The sequence below is a fragment of the Anopheles moucheti genome, chromosome 2 (assembly GCF_943734755.1).
Source record: "Anopheles moucheti chromosome 2, idAnoMoucSN_F20_07, whole genome shotgun sequence".
NCBI lineage: Eukaryota > Metazoa > Arthropoda > Insecta > Diptera > Culicidae > Anopheles > Anopheles moucheti.
Genome location: NC_069140.1, coordinates 7,206,914 through 7,222,474, shown reverse-complemented (window position 1 = coordinate 7,222,474; position 15,561 = coordinate 7,206,914). Strand labels below are relative to the sequence as shown.

The window sequence follows — 15,561 nt, the reverse complement described above, 5'->3', positions numbered from 1 at the left end:
ATGGTTTTCAGATGGTTGCGATGGTTTTGCGCCCGAACCTTCGAAAATCGGTATCTCTGGACTCTGGACGATCTACAATGGGGTGTTAACAATAAAATCTAGATCAAGGAAAAACTTGTCCTTTTTCACGTAGTCACCGATATTGATCTTGATTCATCGTAATCAGTAAATTCCATTTCGTTCGTCGGCCATCGCGCTCAGGGTGCGCATGGGTTGGTGAGCGACCATGCACCACCACACTCGCACTCAAACGGGAACAAAAGTCACTCGGCTGTTCGAAGAAAATTCATAACAGTGTCAACTATTCGAGGAAGTAAGACGCAAATCGCGTTTCTTGTCCAGTGTTGTAAATTCGCGTCAATTCGCGGCGAATCCTTTCGCTAGCTGTCACAGAATAAGCAAATCGAGCGAGGCAAAGGTTTTTGTCGAATCTAGAAGGTTCACAAAATCTGCTATTTAATCCGTGTGCATTGTAAAAGCGAACAGTTCTTGTTCGGCAGCCATATCCAACCCTACATCATCGCCCTTGACAACCAGGTAGTGAGCGAGTGAACCCAGTGCTACAATGATTGCAAAAATGAAACTTGTGTTCATATTGGGCTTTGTGCTGGTGGCTTCCGCATTTGCGAAAGGCAATGAGTGCGAAAATGAGATCAGTATGTATCGTTCTTTTTTGGGTGTTACACCCCCTAGAAACAAGTCGCAATGTGCTGATCTGTTTGTCCCCTTTTTACTCCCATCAACCCACAGGCCTATGTTCACCGAAGTACTCCAGTTTCCTGAATGATCCGTTTAAGAATGATTTGAAGAACTACACCACCCAGCTGGTGGACAAATCGTTCCAGTTCCTGATTTTGTCGTCTTCATTCAACCAGCACAGCTTGGACCGGCCCGGTTTCGAGAAGTTGTACCGTAAGATCAGCGACAAGGCCTGGGAGGACGCCATTGAACTGATCAAGTACCAGAGTCGCCGCGGTGGATTCGGACACCTGGTGGACCAGAGCGTGAACAAAGATTACACCAAAGTGCTGGATACGGACGAGCTTACCTCACTGAAGTTTGCGCTGAATTACGAGAAGGCGATGGCCAAGGAAGCTCATGCCATCCATCGCAAGATTTCCCATGTTCACTCGAAGTCCAATGAAGACGATGATAGCCGTCATTACGATCCGGATACTGCCCACTATTTGGACGAGAAGATCATCGAGTACCAATCGGGCGTTATACGTGATCTGGCCGGCTATATCCACAACCTGCAGCACTTCACAAAATGCGACAAACGTACCGACAATAGCCGCCCCGTTAAGGCCCACGATTTGGGCGTCCATGTTTTCGACGAATACCTGGCCAAGGTCTATTAAGGGCGCCCAAGAGGTGTTGCGGGAGAACGCGGTACAAACTTGTTACTGCGGCTTAATGCTACTCCCATTTCAATTGATGTATTTCGCAGATGTTGAACAGAGCGTTTGAAATAAACAGAAATTCCCAAATGTGATCCACAAAAAAGAAATTAAGTGCTCATTCCCAGTCTCTTTACAGGACGAGTACCATAGTAAGTTGGTCGCAATCCGACATGTTTCTCATAATAAACGTGTAATGTTTACGATTCATATGTCAATGTTCTGGCATTGCGTACTTCTCACATTTACGTCTGTAAGTTTGTTAATCGCTTGCCAATGCACTTGTACCGCATACAAGTGCAGCACGTTATCAGTCATTTGCCTGCTGTGTGGGAATTACAGCAGATGCAATGATGAAACCATTTCTGTAGTTCATATATTTCTATAGAGACATTTCGATCTCGATGGTTCTTGTTTGCGACGAAGCCCCGATGCTTCCGAAGATAACGCGTTCTGCTGTGGTATTTCACAAAGAACTCAAATAGAACTCAAACCCATGTTAAACACTCCACACACACACTTACAGACCTTCGCTTTCGCTCATGAAATGGTGGTGCGACCAGTGAGTGCTCTGTACGGAAGAAAACCATGTGGTTTGAACCATGGTTTGAATGGTTTTTTCCATGACGTCAGGCACCTTCCGCACCATCCGATCGGGCTATCTCTGCCGCCCGCCTACTCATGTGCCGAGTGATTCTTTATATTTACCCAACAGTAATAATCGATCGATTTTACATCATTGCACCATTTTCCCCAACACTTTACCAAGAGATGCAAACGATCGCATCGAAACATCATTCGGATGACATCGCATATTCTATTTGCACTATAGTAATGCAGGCTTCTAGAACGCGGTCTATTTTTGGGGGTAAATGTTTACCGGTCTTTCAACCAGCATGATGGTGCAATTGGTAGCATTTCGAATATCTGCTGAGATAGCGCCATAATATAAACAAAAATTACATTTATTTACAATTGTAACATTTCATTAAATAATGCAGGATTAACCATTTGAATCACAATTGAATCTCGCTGCGTAATAATTGTGTCTTTGTTCTGAAAATCAGCCCAACCAACCGTTCCAGTGGTGAATCACGAGATGGTTGTGTGAGTCAACAGAAATGGTTTTCGAACGAAGGGTTAACACGGCGCAAGATGCGTGGGTAAGAGTGGACGGGTAATCGTTTTAAGATAATGGTGTCGTGTGCAAAAGTAGAGCCAGTAGGAATGGAACACAAAATAGCGACGGGTAAAACAGGGATGCGGAATACTGCTTTATTAAAACGACGAGGTTTAATGCCTGGGTTTTGACAGCTTTTTGGCATGGGACAGCAATACTATTTGGATGCTACTGGGTCGAACAAGTTACCGGGACAAAGTTCAGTTTTATTACGAAGCCTAAACTGACGTAAGCGCACATTTGTTATTTACTTGCTATATATATATATAAATAAATTGAGTAAGCTACTAAGCGAAGCGACCGTTAAAGACTGTGTGTAAACCGTTGAGCAAAGTGCGGTTTGGGTTTGCCCCTTTTATTCATTTATCCTTTCCATGCACGCAAATTATGAGCAAAAGTTCGATTAAACAACGGGCTGGTATCGGTCAAGCTTACAGCGTATCATTTCAATAGAAATGTGCATACTTCTATGTGGTGAGCAAGTGAGATCATACTCTTTTAATATCTTATTGTCAATTCGAAAGCATGATTTGACTCATCTCGCGTCCGAAAAACCAAGCGAATTTGCGTTTGTTACAAGTTTTGTAGTGGCCCTTTTCTTCTGCTGCGTGCATTGCTTCTTGATCGCAGTAAGGAGGAACAATAAAGAACTCGTGATTACTACTTTCATCATACGCAGGATTAAACATATACATATTACATCCAAACCTTTACCGACAGCAAGTAGTGATCCGTAACCTAGCTTTAGTCTATTATGTATTTAAATAACAGGCAAAATGTGTAGTTTATAGTAACATTTCTCGCATTCCACTGTCCTGTTGCAGACAATTGCTGCATCAAAACCCAATAGACGTGCATCACGAGTCGCTTTACAGCTTATCCGATAGTACTTTGTAGTCGAAGCGATTGTTGTTAGTATGCGTTACTGGATCGCACGGTGGTACCGCAAGCTTCCAGTGGCCCTTAACACTGTTCTTGGAATCAGCGTCACCCGCCGTTCCCGCCGTTCCATCCGACTCCATCACTGCCAAACTGCAGTAGGAAACTTTTTGCATGATTCTGCCCATATCGTTGGTGGAACGGATCTTTTCCCCGATGATGAAACGCGAGCACGTGTCCAGCGTTGTTGCGTGTCCAACGATCAGCACATTTCCCTCTGCAAAGTGAATGAATAACACAGTCACCGACCGGGCGATAAGGTTTAGCGATATTTGAGGTCATACCAGTGGTGCTGATGATCGATTCCGCAATGTCCGAATTGCGACAATAAAATTCGCTCAGCTTCTCATGAAATTGTTCCTTCAGATCTTCCGCGGTTGTCATGGGCTTATAGTCTGTGGCAATGTTATAATCGGCAGCAATCAACTCTTCGTTCGAAAGCCATTCTGGGATCCCGTCCTGGTACCAGGCTAGCCACTCGAACAGACCGGGCTCGATGCAGATCGGCAGGGTAGCTTTTAATCCGAGCCCCTCCAAAACTGAAGTGGCCGTCTGAATGCATCGAAACGAGGGCGAACAGTACACCTTCTCTATGCGAACTCCGGCATCCTTCATGCCTTCGCCCACGAGCAGGGCCTGATAGCGACCAACATTCGTTAGTGGTGAGTCCCTTTTCCAAAGGCTAGGTTTACTGCATAAAGAAAGATAGCTTGGGTTTTAGCGGCTCGCGACCATGAGCTGTTGTGCTCTTACCGTGCGGGTAACGTTCTCGGCATATTCAGATCTTTTCTGATGTAGTTACCTGCCTCGTCAAAGCAGTACGGAACCCACGTGCCAAACGTAAAGTCGATACGCTCGCCATGACGCATTATGTACACCTTCCGGGTACTTGATTGCGTTTTCGAACCCGTTTGCGACTGGGCACCTTCATCGCCGGGGATCACCTGCATGTTGGTGCGCTTTTTCACTAATTCGTGCAGCTTTTCCAGCGGAATGTCATCCAACGATTTGGTCCCACCGAACATCTTGCCACTGTTCTGTTCGTCTGCCGTTTGTTGTTCCGTTGCAGGTTGCGGTTTGTCCGACGTTACTACCACCGAGTCTGGCAGCGATTCGCTCTGACCTACAGACACTGAAACAAGAGCCATTAATGCAAGATTGTATTCGCTTTTTGTTAGTCCGACTGGACTGGTATCACATTTCTGTATGATTTTTTTGTTTTCTTTGCAAATTGGTGTGGTGTGACCGTGAAACCACACATTGAAGCGAAGGAGTCAACATTATCGACCTCTAGAGTTAGTCGCATCATAGGTGATGAGCTAAATGGAACTGGCAAAATAATGGATTTTGTTTTTGAACAAATATTAAAATTCATCCATCTTGTTATCTTCCAAGATCAGAGCTTTTAGAGCAGAGAACCCTAGATCAGATTATAGGATTTATCGCTCGATAATGTAAAAATTAATAATTGTATAGTTTACTTAATCGTTTAGCGAACCCATTGTGCGTATGAAACCGTACCAGACGAGCAAAGGTTCTCGGTATCGACACACGCTCTTCTTTACTGTGCAACCAATAGCGCTAGAGATGATAACAGCACAGCGCACTACCGATGCATAAAATACCAATACTTCAACAAACGGAACCAACAAATCATCTACAACTCTGAAACACACGGGTTCCGATATGTACGAATGGCTATGACCGTGCGAAATCTTATCAAACTTCTTATCTTCACCGTGTGTATGATTCGTACGGAGCACCGTTACATACATATGTTGTCGATTACTATTGAGTCATGCTGACGCATTAGTCAAACATAAAATCAAGTGCTTGCAATTGAGCCCCGATCATTGTAGCTCAACACGAACTCACCTAACGCAGGTGATGCTCCATTATTTGCCTCCGGTAGCACGTTTGGTGTACTAGTATTTGGCACTCCGTCCACCATGTCCGATATTTCGTCTGGCACACGCGTGTCACACAGTGGCACTGTACGGTGCATCGTCCACGCATCCGATTCCGCCGTCCGTTCGGTATAGTTTTCGGGCAGATAGCCGGTGGTGCCGGTTAGCCACGATATACCTTCAACCCAACCGTCCGAAGATGCCTGTATTGCTTCCGGGTTCAGATAGATATAATCCCCGATACGCAGTTCTAGCTCGTCCGTTTCACGTGGCGTATGGGGGTAAAGCACCTTGTGCACCTGCTTCGAGACTAGGCGAGGATCGCGCGAGTACAGGCGCAGTTCCCAGTTGGCATCCGTGCAGCATGTATCCAAACTTTCCACCAAAGTTTTCAGAGCATTAAATTGACCAGATGGAAATTGGTATGCCAACGTAAGATGCAATGATTTGACGTGCGGTTCGAGCGATATAGCTGCAATTATAAAATATTCTTTATATGATGGCAATGACAGAACAATGTCTGGTGGCGAAACGGTGAACTAACTAAACCGAACTTGCATGCGCTAGAATGGAGTCAAACAATGGTCAAACCACCTTCATAACAACACAGGATAGGAATGGGTATAAAAAAATACTAACATAATAACTAAGGTGATAAAACTAAACGCAAACGGAAAGCATTGGTAGACACTGGGCAGGTGCCGGCATCACCAGCTGCTTACATCGACTGCTACGCGGTATACATCGAGCTGAAGTTACGCCCCCGCACCACGGGAAACAGGTTACCAGTGCATCTAGCTGTTCATAGGTGTCACTAATTACTAATTGCATTTGCGAACGCATTTTCCGAACCGCGTCCCGGTACATGTACAAGAAGGTGTAGATGAACAAGAAAATAGAAAGAAACAGAGAGAGAGAGAGAGTGTGGATGATAAATTGAAGTCCCACCAGCCAAGGTATATTAGTCTGTGCAACTTTTCCAAAACTCGTCGATTTAAGTAACGTCTAAGCTGGCTTGTAATACTGGCAGAATGCTCACTTGAATGGGACACTTCCTTAACGTATTGTAACGCGAGCCGTTTGAGATAGTTGGCATCGTCCTCAGCGACGAAAAAGCCCATAAAATTTGGGCTTGTGTACAACTCCAGCCCGATCGGTCGATCGATACGGGCACCGGGAAGATTCATTAGCTCCTTCAACGCTTTCGACAGCTGCGGTGCACACTCGTCGGGAGCTTTGAAAAATGAAACGAGTGTGATGTGGGGCGTAAAGTTGTGTGCTCCGTTCCAACCGCACGCTTCTCTCGATTGGGCCCAAAAGTTTTCCAGCTGCTGGAGAAATGGGCCGGTAGGGCAAGCGTACAGTATGTACTCGCGCGGTGCACATTCGTCCAGAAAAGGATCGTTCACGTGTGCGAGCAACCAATCGGATGCGAGCTGAACACCACGATTTCCGGTAGCGGCCAGAGCTTTTTCGCTAAAACATTACAAAAAAAAATAGAAATAGATGTGTACGTTTCGGTTTGCAATGCCAACACTCTTCGTCGTGGGAGAATATTCAACTATGGGGTACTCACGCTCTATGCTTGGGAAAACCCATCTGGAGCAATATTTGCAACGGCGTTAGGTGTTGCTTGGAAATTTTAGTAGGTGTCGGGTTTTTGCGTGGTGGAAGCGCAGCCATGGTGTCACGTTAGCTTAAATAACACGTATAAGCGTAAACTTGCACTATATAGCGGACTAGTTTACCAAAAACAATTACAGGTACTGCACGCCATATGCGGAATTATAATTGAAGATATTCTACGCTAACTGTTAGGGAGAAATTCTGGCAATATGTTCACTGTTACGATTGATTCGAATAAATGTTTATGCTACGTGCGCACAAATCCACACATCCTGTCTACGGTTGTTGTTAATCTTCATCGATCCTGTATTGCACTGCAGCCGCCAACCTCACACTCTCCACGGCATGTTGTAAAATTGCCTAACCATATAAACGTAAATCGTCATCATCAAACACTTGTGACGGAAACGGATACGTATAAAGATACAAAAATGCAGCTAGTAAATTATTCGCAAAACTGGAGGAAAACTTGGTTAATAAATTTTCCGTATTGCTGCTGCGTACGTGCGCGCTGAAAAGTTTTGTATGCTTGAGTTTGACACGCAAACAAATCTGTGTAGCGAGTGGTTTGTTTTGATTTGAGGACAGAGTGTGTTGCGTAGTGTGAGTGAAATGTTGTGACATGAAGGAATGGAGCTGCTTTCGTTCGTTTTACGAAGGCGCGTAGACCGTCGCCTGGAAGACAAATGCGTTTGTTCGTTTGGATGCACTTCGTTGGCTCTCTTGATCATATCAATCAAAATAAACTTTTGATTTCATAATCATTAGCATTTCGTTGAGTGCGAAATACTTGATAACTTCTAAATCGATGAAAAACATAGTACATTTTTCATTGTTTTCTCACTCCAGCGATGCGGTGAGCGCATGTTAAAGAGATGATTATACTTACGGTACTTTAATGTCCCACGAGCACAAACTAGATCTTCACTAACAATCGACTAACTGGTTATCAGCTAAGTAAACTCAACTCCATTTATATACTCCACTCTACATAACTGGTTAATGAGCGCTAAATCAATTACGTTTCGTTAATTGAAAATTGATTGCCGTCAAGTATCGTAATAATACAAAGTTTAAGCCAAATGTAGAGGAAACGCAATTTTGTTAGGAAAATAGGTTAAAGCATAATATTTTGGAATATTTTGTTCTTGTAGGAGGCAATTGCCACTCCACCACCATTCAATTAGCGTGATCGGGAAACAAAGGAGCTTCTACCACAACGATCGCCTCGAGCTGCCGCATTACGTCATTAGAATGACACCGGACAATACATCCCGTTAATTTTTTAAAAAATATTAATGAGTATTTGATCCATAATAAGCAATCAGCAATGAACTAGGATCCATTAACTCTCGAAAGTCATAACGGCTATTCTTCCTAACCCCTTCATATTACCCAACCCCTGGGAAGTAGTCCAGATTTCTCGATTGCGTGAACGTCAAGGGGACAACTAGACGCTTAAATCAGCTATCACGAGGCTTCCCAGGGCGTATTTGAGGACTCAAGCGCAGGGCCCTGCTGCAAGTAATTCTACTAATTACGTAAAGCGATACATCGCAAAACAAATCCATAATGGGCAAACATTTTTATAACTAAATCATTCTAAATCAATATAAAAAAACATGGCCGGATAAAGAATGTTAACAAGTCGGAATTTATTGCAAACAAATGTTATTTTTAGAATCACAATCTTTACAACACATAAGAATTATCTGCCGGCAAGCAAGCGTTTGTTGGGCATCTAGCATTAAATGTTCTTGTATTGCAGAAAACAAGTATCAATGCACTATGCATGCTTTCGTTCCCCGGAGACGCATTTATGTTGTGGTTGAGTTAACGTCCTGAGTAACGCCAGATGCTTCCGATGCGAGCGATTTGTCGTCCGGCGCAGGAGTGTCGCTGCAGGCAAGGGATGGGAATCGGCGCAGCAGTGCGGCACGATACTTTGGATGGCTGATACCGTAAACGATCGGATTGTAGACGGCATTGGCTTTGGCAAACACGGATCCCCAGATAGTGGCCAATGGTGATATGTTGGCCGTTTTGAAAACTCCCGTATAGTTGATGACGGTGTACGGAGTCCAGGCCATGAACCAGAGCGATATAGTAACGAGAGCAATTTTGGCCAGTTTCATCTCGGTGCTTTTACCATCGTCGGATGACCGCAGCGACTGAATGTTCATCCGTTTCGCCTGTTCCCGCATGTTTTTCTCGTGCGCTGAGACTGCCTATATAGACGCGTACAGCAGTGTTGCCAATCAGAGTCAATTAAATCATAATTTCCCTGAAGAAAGCAGAAACAACCTACCTTGATGATGAAGATGTACGAATAGATGATGGTAAATAGTGGTATGTAGTATACAAACACCGAGTACACCAAAATGTACGACTTGTGGAACCAATCGTCGGTGAGATAATCGGTACCGCAGGCAGTCATATTGCCTTCCGGTACATACCGGTTCCAGCCCAACATCGGCAGGATGCCCCACACGACTCCGATCACCCAGCATATGATGATGCGCAGTATAGCGCCGGTGTTCGTGAGCGGTTTACCGGCCAAACCCTTCACAATCACATTGTAGCGATCGAGCGCGATCATGGTCATGGTCCAGATGGAGCAACACCCGAACAGCGATCCGAAGAATGCGTACAGATCGCACATCAGCAGCCCCAGCGACCAGGTCTCGTACCAGCAGTTGTACACCATGGTGAAGGCGTTCGTGCCCATCATCAGAAAATCCGACAGTGCGAGATTAACGACGAACAGGTTCGAGGGCGTACGTAGCGATTTGGCGGTGGAGAAGATGTAGATCACCATACCGTTGCCGATGATCGAAATAACGCCCAGTACGAAGATCACAAATCCAATGATCGAGTGCCAGAGTGGGTTCATCGGCGGGAACTGGTACCAGTGAGGATCTACCAGGTGCATAATTTCCGGCGGCACCTTGTCCACCACGGTCAGATTGGAGACCGGTTGGCCCCAGAGACCGGGCTGTTGCATCGGACCATAGTACGGCATCGTGAGAAGGGCGTGCGTACCACCGTTCACTTAACGAGATATAGAAACTTTAAAAACTAGCGTCCCGGCGGTCTGTTTCACTACGGGTGGATCGCTCTTTTTAACAAGCACTATATCCAAACGATGTATCACTAAACACTTCACTCTCTGTTCGCACCAGAAGAACTGTTTGCACACCGAAGTCAGATAGCCGACTTGAGCAAAACGGTGGAAAGCTGCAGATATTTATTGCACGGCATATGGCTAATCGAATTACACAGGCCACAGGCAGACAGTGCAGTACCGTATGCAGGAGCTGGAAAGATTAATGAAGGTGCGAAGGAAACGCCTGGGAAAGTCCTCGTTAACGGTAACATTTTCCGGCACATTGGCAAGGAGGAACAAGACACAGGTACACATTTTCACAGAACGCGTTTACAGGAAGTGATGAATTGCTGGATGGTTTCATGTTTCATCCCAACGTTTTCAATGCTTCTACCAATACTCCTATTACCTGCGGTTGGCGAGAACAGTGAGTGAACCAGAATACTGCGGTTTGCTAATAAGCTTCTCAAGTATGTTTAATATAATTTAGCACTAATTAGCCGAAGGCAAATAGCAAACAACGAATGTGCAGAAATTGGCAAATATGGAGACATTGACCTTACCAGCGGTAGTGTAACGATGTCGTTTAGAGTAGAAAAGGAAAACACGACTAGTGTGGGTTAGTAAATGAAGAGGGTTTGTTTGTAACGCAAATTGCATACATATAGGCGTATTTGCTAGAAACATTTAGGCGGAAATGTATTACCCCGTTCCGGTATAACAACAAGGAAACATTATCGCAACTCTTTTGAAGAATTGTAATTTAGATGAATATTTTACAATAATTTTGTTAAATCTTCCTCCTTACAATGGGAGGAAGCTAAAATGATTTTTTACCCAAACGCCCAATGTGCAAGAACGTTTACGCTAAAATTTAAAATTAAATTAAAGTTTGTTAAATAATCAAATAATTAAATTGTGACAGACACGCCCACTGCGGTCGGCAAAACGTTTACGAAAATTTAGCTACAACAAAACAGCGCGAATGACGTCTTTTTACGAGCAGGAAAATGATGGTCATTGTACATAACCGAACTCGTAGTTCACATGGTGTTACGCTTACGGCACGACGTGTAGTATTTAATTAATGACAAAACCCACCAAAATCAAATAAACACGAAGAATTCTTAAAAACCTTGAAGAATGTTTCGTAAACCATTCGCTGAGAATATGATAAATTATAATTCCAGCAGTGGATATTCATATTCATATTCCCACTGGTCCGTTGTGAAGTGTTACAAAAGGCATCAAATTACAACGAACGCATCGGTGAACTAATCCGCTAAACATGTTCATATCGTTAACACATTGCCACCGACGGCAGTAAGCAAGAAGTGCGGTTCGTTCCCAGATGTGTCGCATCGTCATTGTCGGAAGGATAATCGGATTGGACGGATAAGTATTTTGTATGATCGCCTCGCAGTGTGTCGACTATCTGATCGATCTATGGAGGGTCCATGCAAGGTGAAATGTGTTAGGTCGCGGTTCTTGCCAAAGTTTCGATATTGCCCAACCGTGGATAGGACATCATCGATGCATGTCGATCTAAGCATTATGAGGTTCGTGGAGTGTGGGTTCTTTTTTGTTCCGAACCACCTACACGGCGAATGATTTGGGTCGGGAATAACAATTATACCGTTCAGTAGTACACGAAACATTGGAGGCGACAGGTCTTATCGTCGTCGCTGTGGTAACATGTGTGAACAACTTGAAGTGATTTGTACAGAGTAGGCGAAGGGAAATGGTTTACCCTTACATTGGTTACTTTATTGTAATATTTTTATGCAGTTATGTTTGTATATATATTTTTTATAGTTTTATTTATTTCGTCCATATAATAAGAGCCAACTGTAAGATCCAGTTGTAGTGCGGAAAATGCAAATAAAGGTCATGAAAGAACTATAAGACAAGTCTGTGTAAATGACGATTACTAATAGAAGTGACAAAGAGGCTTCTTAACACTGCGTAAGACCATAAACACTAGCGTAGGTGAGAAACGTAAAGTCAGTAATTCCAAACAAAGTTGTTTTGTGTGTGACAAGGTCATAACATTTCAATCTTTCCCTTGCACAATTAATTTACAATACGAACTGCAAACACATTCATTCATGCGATGCGCATGGAATAAACAATTGATGGACAAATGTTGACAACCAACCAACCATCCCGTCTGCATAAAAAAATAATTCAGCAACTCGAAACTCATCTCACCAGCCTTTGCCTTGAGTTAATTATGAAAATAAACCCAAAAATGCAATGCAAAGGTAAACGTGAGGGAGTAAAAAGACGACGGACGTAAATAAACGTTTTGGGATGCGTGAAATTGGGATTCCCCAAGCGGGAGTGAAAATTGCTGTACAAAAGCAGTGAAACAAAAATGTCTTAAACTCGCCTACCTTGGCACAGCTTTATGATGCATCCGTTTTGCAAACGTATTTCTATTTGTTTGTTTGCACACGTCGGGAACATCACGTATTGGTATTGGAGAATTTTCATCTGCTTTTGGTGGGTTTCTCTGTTCGGTTAATTCCTATGTTTCTGAATGGTTCTGTTATATAAATAGGGGGAAAATAAGGCAGAATTATTCAAAAAGTTGTTCAATATTTTGCATTGTGCTCAGTAAAAATAGCACAAATAATTATACTCAATAATCACACTATTATCTGAAGAACAATCTTCCGAATATCCTTGCACTTTTTTAATGTTTTTCTTTCTCTCGTCGAAGTAAAAACGAACAATGGTTAATTTCTTTTCGTTTTCTGCTCAATGCTCATGTTCTGGCAACTGCACTGTTTCACGTGTTGGGTCGTAAATTGCTTCGTTCATGGACGACCTTCTCAGCACGTTTCTTTTGCCTTGCAAGGCACACATCCTCCCGTCTTCGAAACAACAAAGCAAAAACACAGCAAAGCTACATACACACATTTTCATCCCCATACAATCACCAGCCGGAATACGACCGAATGCAGCCAGGTAATTGGTTTCCCCTTCTAGACCGAATCGAACCGGAGCTTTTTTGATCTGCGTGAGCTTTCGTTAATGCTTTCCTGCTCACTCACCCCGCAACCTATATAGCGGGTTCCTTGTTCCACCACGACCTCAGTTCGGCTCGACTTGGTGAGCTGGGGGTGAGAAATTTCTTCTCACTCGACGCTCACACATTTCACACGGGGTTTCTCGTAGGGGTTCGTCTCTTCTGTTCAGTGTCGGTCGTTGCAGTCGTTTGTTCGTGAGCCAAGGGCTGTGCAGTGGTTGCCGTGTTGTTTTGCACGGAAAGCAAATTTATTATAATGTAAAAACAAAGTAATAATAATATTGGATTGATTTTTGCCAAAACTGTTAATAATTGATTAAAATAAAAATATGTAAAGAATTGAAATGTATGTTTTTTTTAAACTAAGAATATGTTTAAAAAGCAAATTATTCTACCTTATTCAAAATCTTGGAAAGACTCAAATCAAATTTAGCTTCATTAAGTTTGAAACCCCATAAAATAAAGCAAATCTTTTGTAAATACAAAGTCGAATGTTATTAAAAGATTTTGATGTGTATAATTTCCCTAAAGTCGTTTCCGTATGCAAGCCTCACTGAGAAAACAATTGACCCGACCGTAAGGGGTTCCTTACGCATTGCAATACTTTTCGCCAAGCTTTCACAGCCTGCCATATCCATTTTCCCCCATGCCGGAGTAAGTGGTGCAGCATAATGGTTGCGTCTCGTTTTATCGTGTGATCCATCGATTTTAGGCTTTGTCTGCAGCAGTAAAAAGCGACCATCGCCACCAGCGCTGCTGCTGATGGGTTCGATCCTCGACACGTCGTGCATAGTAGTGTGACGGTTTTGCTGTTTGCCGGTGTGTGATACGCGCATGGTGGTGGGGAATTCTCCTTTCGCTCACCAGCGCTCGCAGCTTTCAACATCATTATGCGCGTGAGCCTCACTCAATGCTCGGCAAACGTTCGGTGGATTAACATTTTTCGCCGCGTGCGCTCGTCCCGTACGGTGTTGTAAGCTAAGGGAAGGCCTCCCGCCTTGTACGATTACGAACCGCGTTCGATTGTGTGTGCTGCTGGGCTGCAGGGTTCGTGCGAGTGTAGTGGAACAAGCACCAACAACACGCATCGTACCACGAGAAGGTCCGCGCCAACGATCGTGGCGGTGTTTATGTTTTGAATTCGCCAGTTCGACGACGTGAATCTGACGCTGTTGTGTGTCATGTTTTTGTGTGCGCTTGGCCGCGGGTGAAACTTCCCAGTCCCCAGTACGAGTACGAAGGCTCCGTGATAAGGTGTGTGTTTTTCGGTGTTGGAAAAAGGACGAACGCGCGTTTGTTGTGTCTGTTTGACAGTGGATCGAACCCAACTGTCAGCGGAATCTTTGTCCCTTATCCGTGGGACACTGAGCACTGCTGAATGCTGCAACTGCTTGAAGTAAGTATTGCGTATGTGTGTCTAGCGAAACGTTCGAAAAAGCTCGAGTGAAATGCAATATTCTGCAAACCTTGAAACATTGCTCGGAAATCGAAACGCGGTAGCACACCATCGGAGTTTTGGCAGATACGTGTGCGCGCGCGCGCGCCTGTGTTTGTGGACGGTTCTCCGCTCTCCTTTCTGGTAGAAAGTTGCCATTTGCTACCTCGTCCGCTGATGCCAGATCAGGAAAGAATGTTGAAAAAAATAAACATCTGTTCAGTTGATTCCATATGCACACCCTTAAATCACCTCGTACCCAGTAATGGTTTCTACCGCAAAACGGTGTATCAATTCCTCCATAGAGGGCAACATAACATCATCTCGCAGTACGATCGTTCGCTAGTGTGGTGTTGTGATCTGTTTGGTATGCTTTACAGTGGCGTGCGGCCACAACGAGAGGTACATCATACGAGCATTCCTACGGCCCGTGGCTTTGGCCTTCTCCCTTCCGTGCAAGCGGTAGTGAATGGCAGGGCAATGTGCGTGTTGAGAACGACGTAAGTGCGTGCACAGGTGAAAATGTGTCCAGGTATTCGTATTGCGCCACGAGTGTGTGTGTGTTGAAGTGTGTGCCTGAGAATGTTTGTAAGAGCAAGCGCATCTTTGTTGTTTGATTACACGGCTAATGAAGGTTTGCATTACATTCCGGTGCGGTTATTGTGATGGAGAGGTAGTGCTGTAGCATCAGTTTCCTTCATCTGAAAAATGCATCGGATCTGGCTACCAGCAACACAAAACCATTCCCCGATAAGGTTACGATTAAAAAAGGGGCCAACATCTTGCTGTCTCATACTGTCTGGCCCATCAGTCGTGAGTGCAATGTTGTTTTAAAACGTCAAAGTCTTCACGATGTACGTTGTCCACTTCCCCACTGTCGTCTGCGCCTGAAGCGTATAAAGTTTTGATAACAGACCAGCGCTCAAGATCATCC

General features: G+C 44.1%; 3 protein-coding genes across 4 annotated transcripts; 1 reads left to right on the top strand and 2 right to left on the bottom strand.

Annotated features, from left to right (window-relative positions):
* The first annotated feature begins 281 nt into the window (after nt 1-281).
* On the top strand, nt 282-1,551 carry LOC128299697 (soma ferritin). Its single transcript, XM_053035731.1, has 2 exons — nt 282-656; nt 751-1,551. The coding sequence occupies exons 1-2, from the start codon at nt 566-568 to the stop codon at nt 1,359-1,361; spliced, it is 702 nt and encodes a 233-aa protein (XP_052891691.1). The 5' UTR covers nt 282-565; the 3' UTR covers nt 1,362-1,551.
* An 852-nt stretch (nt 1,552-2,403) lies between these two features.
* LOC128299428 (protein UBASH3A homolog) lies at nt 2,404-7,537 on the bottom strand. 2 transcript variants are annotated; one of them, XM_053035390.1, is made up of 7 exons: nt 7,003-7,537; nt 6,466-6,902; nt 6,149-6,247; nt 5,395-5,898; nt 4,273-4,651; nt 3,804-4,210; nt 2,404-3,736 (listed from the first exon to the last, which is right to left on the bottom strand). In XM_053035390.1, exons 1-7 carry the CDS (start codon nt 7,107-7,109, stop codon nt 3,450-3,452), a joined length of 2,220 nt encoding a protein of 739 aa, XP_052891350.1. In that variant the 5' UTR covers nt 7,110-7,537; the 3' UTR covers nt 2,404-3,449. The 2 variants fall into 2 exon arrangements, with proteins under 2 accessions (XP_052891350.1, XP_052891351.1); XM_053035391.1 differs by lacking the exon at nt 6,149-6,247.
* Nucleotides 7,538-8,848: 1,311 nt separating this feature from the next.
* LOC128299429 (opsin-1-like) lies at nt 8,849-10,190 on the bottom strand. The gene is made up of 2 exons (XM_053035392.1): nt 9,361-10,190; nt 8,849-9,280 (listed from the first exon to the last, which is right to left on the bottom strand). The coding sequence occupies exons 1-2, from the start codon at nt 10,072-10,074 to the stop codon at nt 8,870-8,872; spliced, it is 1,125 nt and encodes a 374-aa protein (XP_052891352.1). The 5' UTR covers nt 10,075-10,190; the 3' UTR covers nt 8,849-8,869.
* Between the last annotated feature and the right edge of the window lie 5,371 nt (nt 10,191-15,561).

What these genes read in the sequence shown, in the direction of transcription:
- LOC128299697 (XM_053035731.1), top strand. Translation starts at nt 566, where the DNA reads ATGATTGCAAAAATGAAACTTGTGTTCATATTGGGCTTTGTGCTGGTG. An exon ending in TGAGTGCGAAAATGAGATCA is followed by an intron (nt 657 to 750) that starts GTATGTATCGTT and finishes ATCAACCCACAG; the next exon opens with GCCTATGTTCACCGAAGTAC.
- LOC128299428 (XM_053035390.1), bottom strand. Translation starts at nt 7,109, where the DNA reads ATGGCTGCGCTTCCACCACGCAAAAACCCGACACCTACTAAAATTTCC. An exon ending in TATACCGCGTAGCAGTCGAT is followed by an intron (nt 5,899 to 6,148) that starts GTAAGCAGCTGG and finishes TTATAATTGCAG; the next exon opens with CTATATCGCTCGAACCGCAC. An exon ending in CCGAGAACGTTACCCGCACG is followed by an intron (nt 4,211 to 4,272) that starts GTAAGAGCACAA and finishes TTCTTTATGCAG; the next exon opens with TAAACCTAGCCTTTGGAAAA.
- LOC128299429 (XM_053035392.1), bottom strand. Translation starts at nt 10,074, where the DNA reads ATGCCGTACTATGGTCCGATGCAACAGCCCGGTCTCTGGGGCCAACCG. An exon ending in CGTACATCTTCATCATCAAG is followed by an intron (nt 9,281 to 9,360) that starts GTAGGTTGTTTC and finishes GCGTCTATATAG; the next exon opens with GCAGTCTCAGCGCACGAGAA.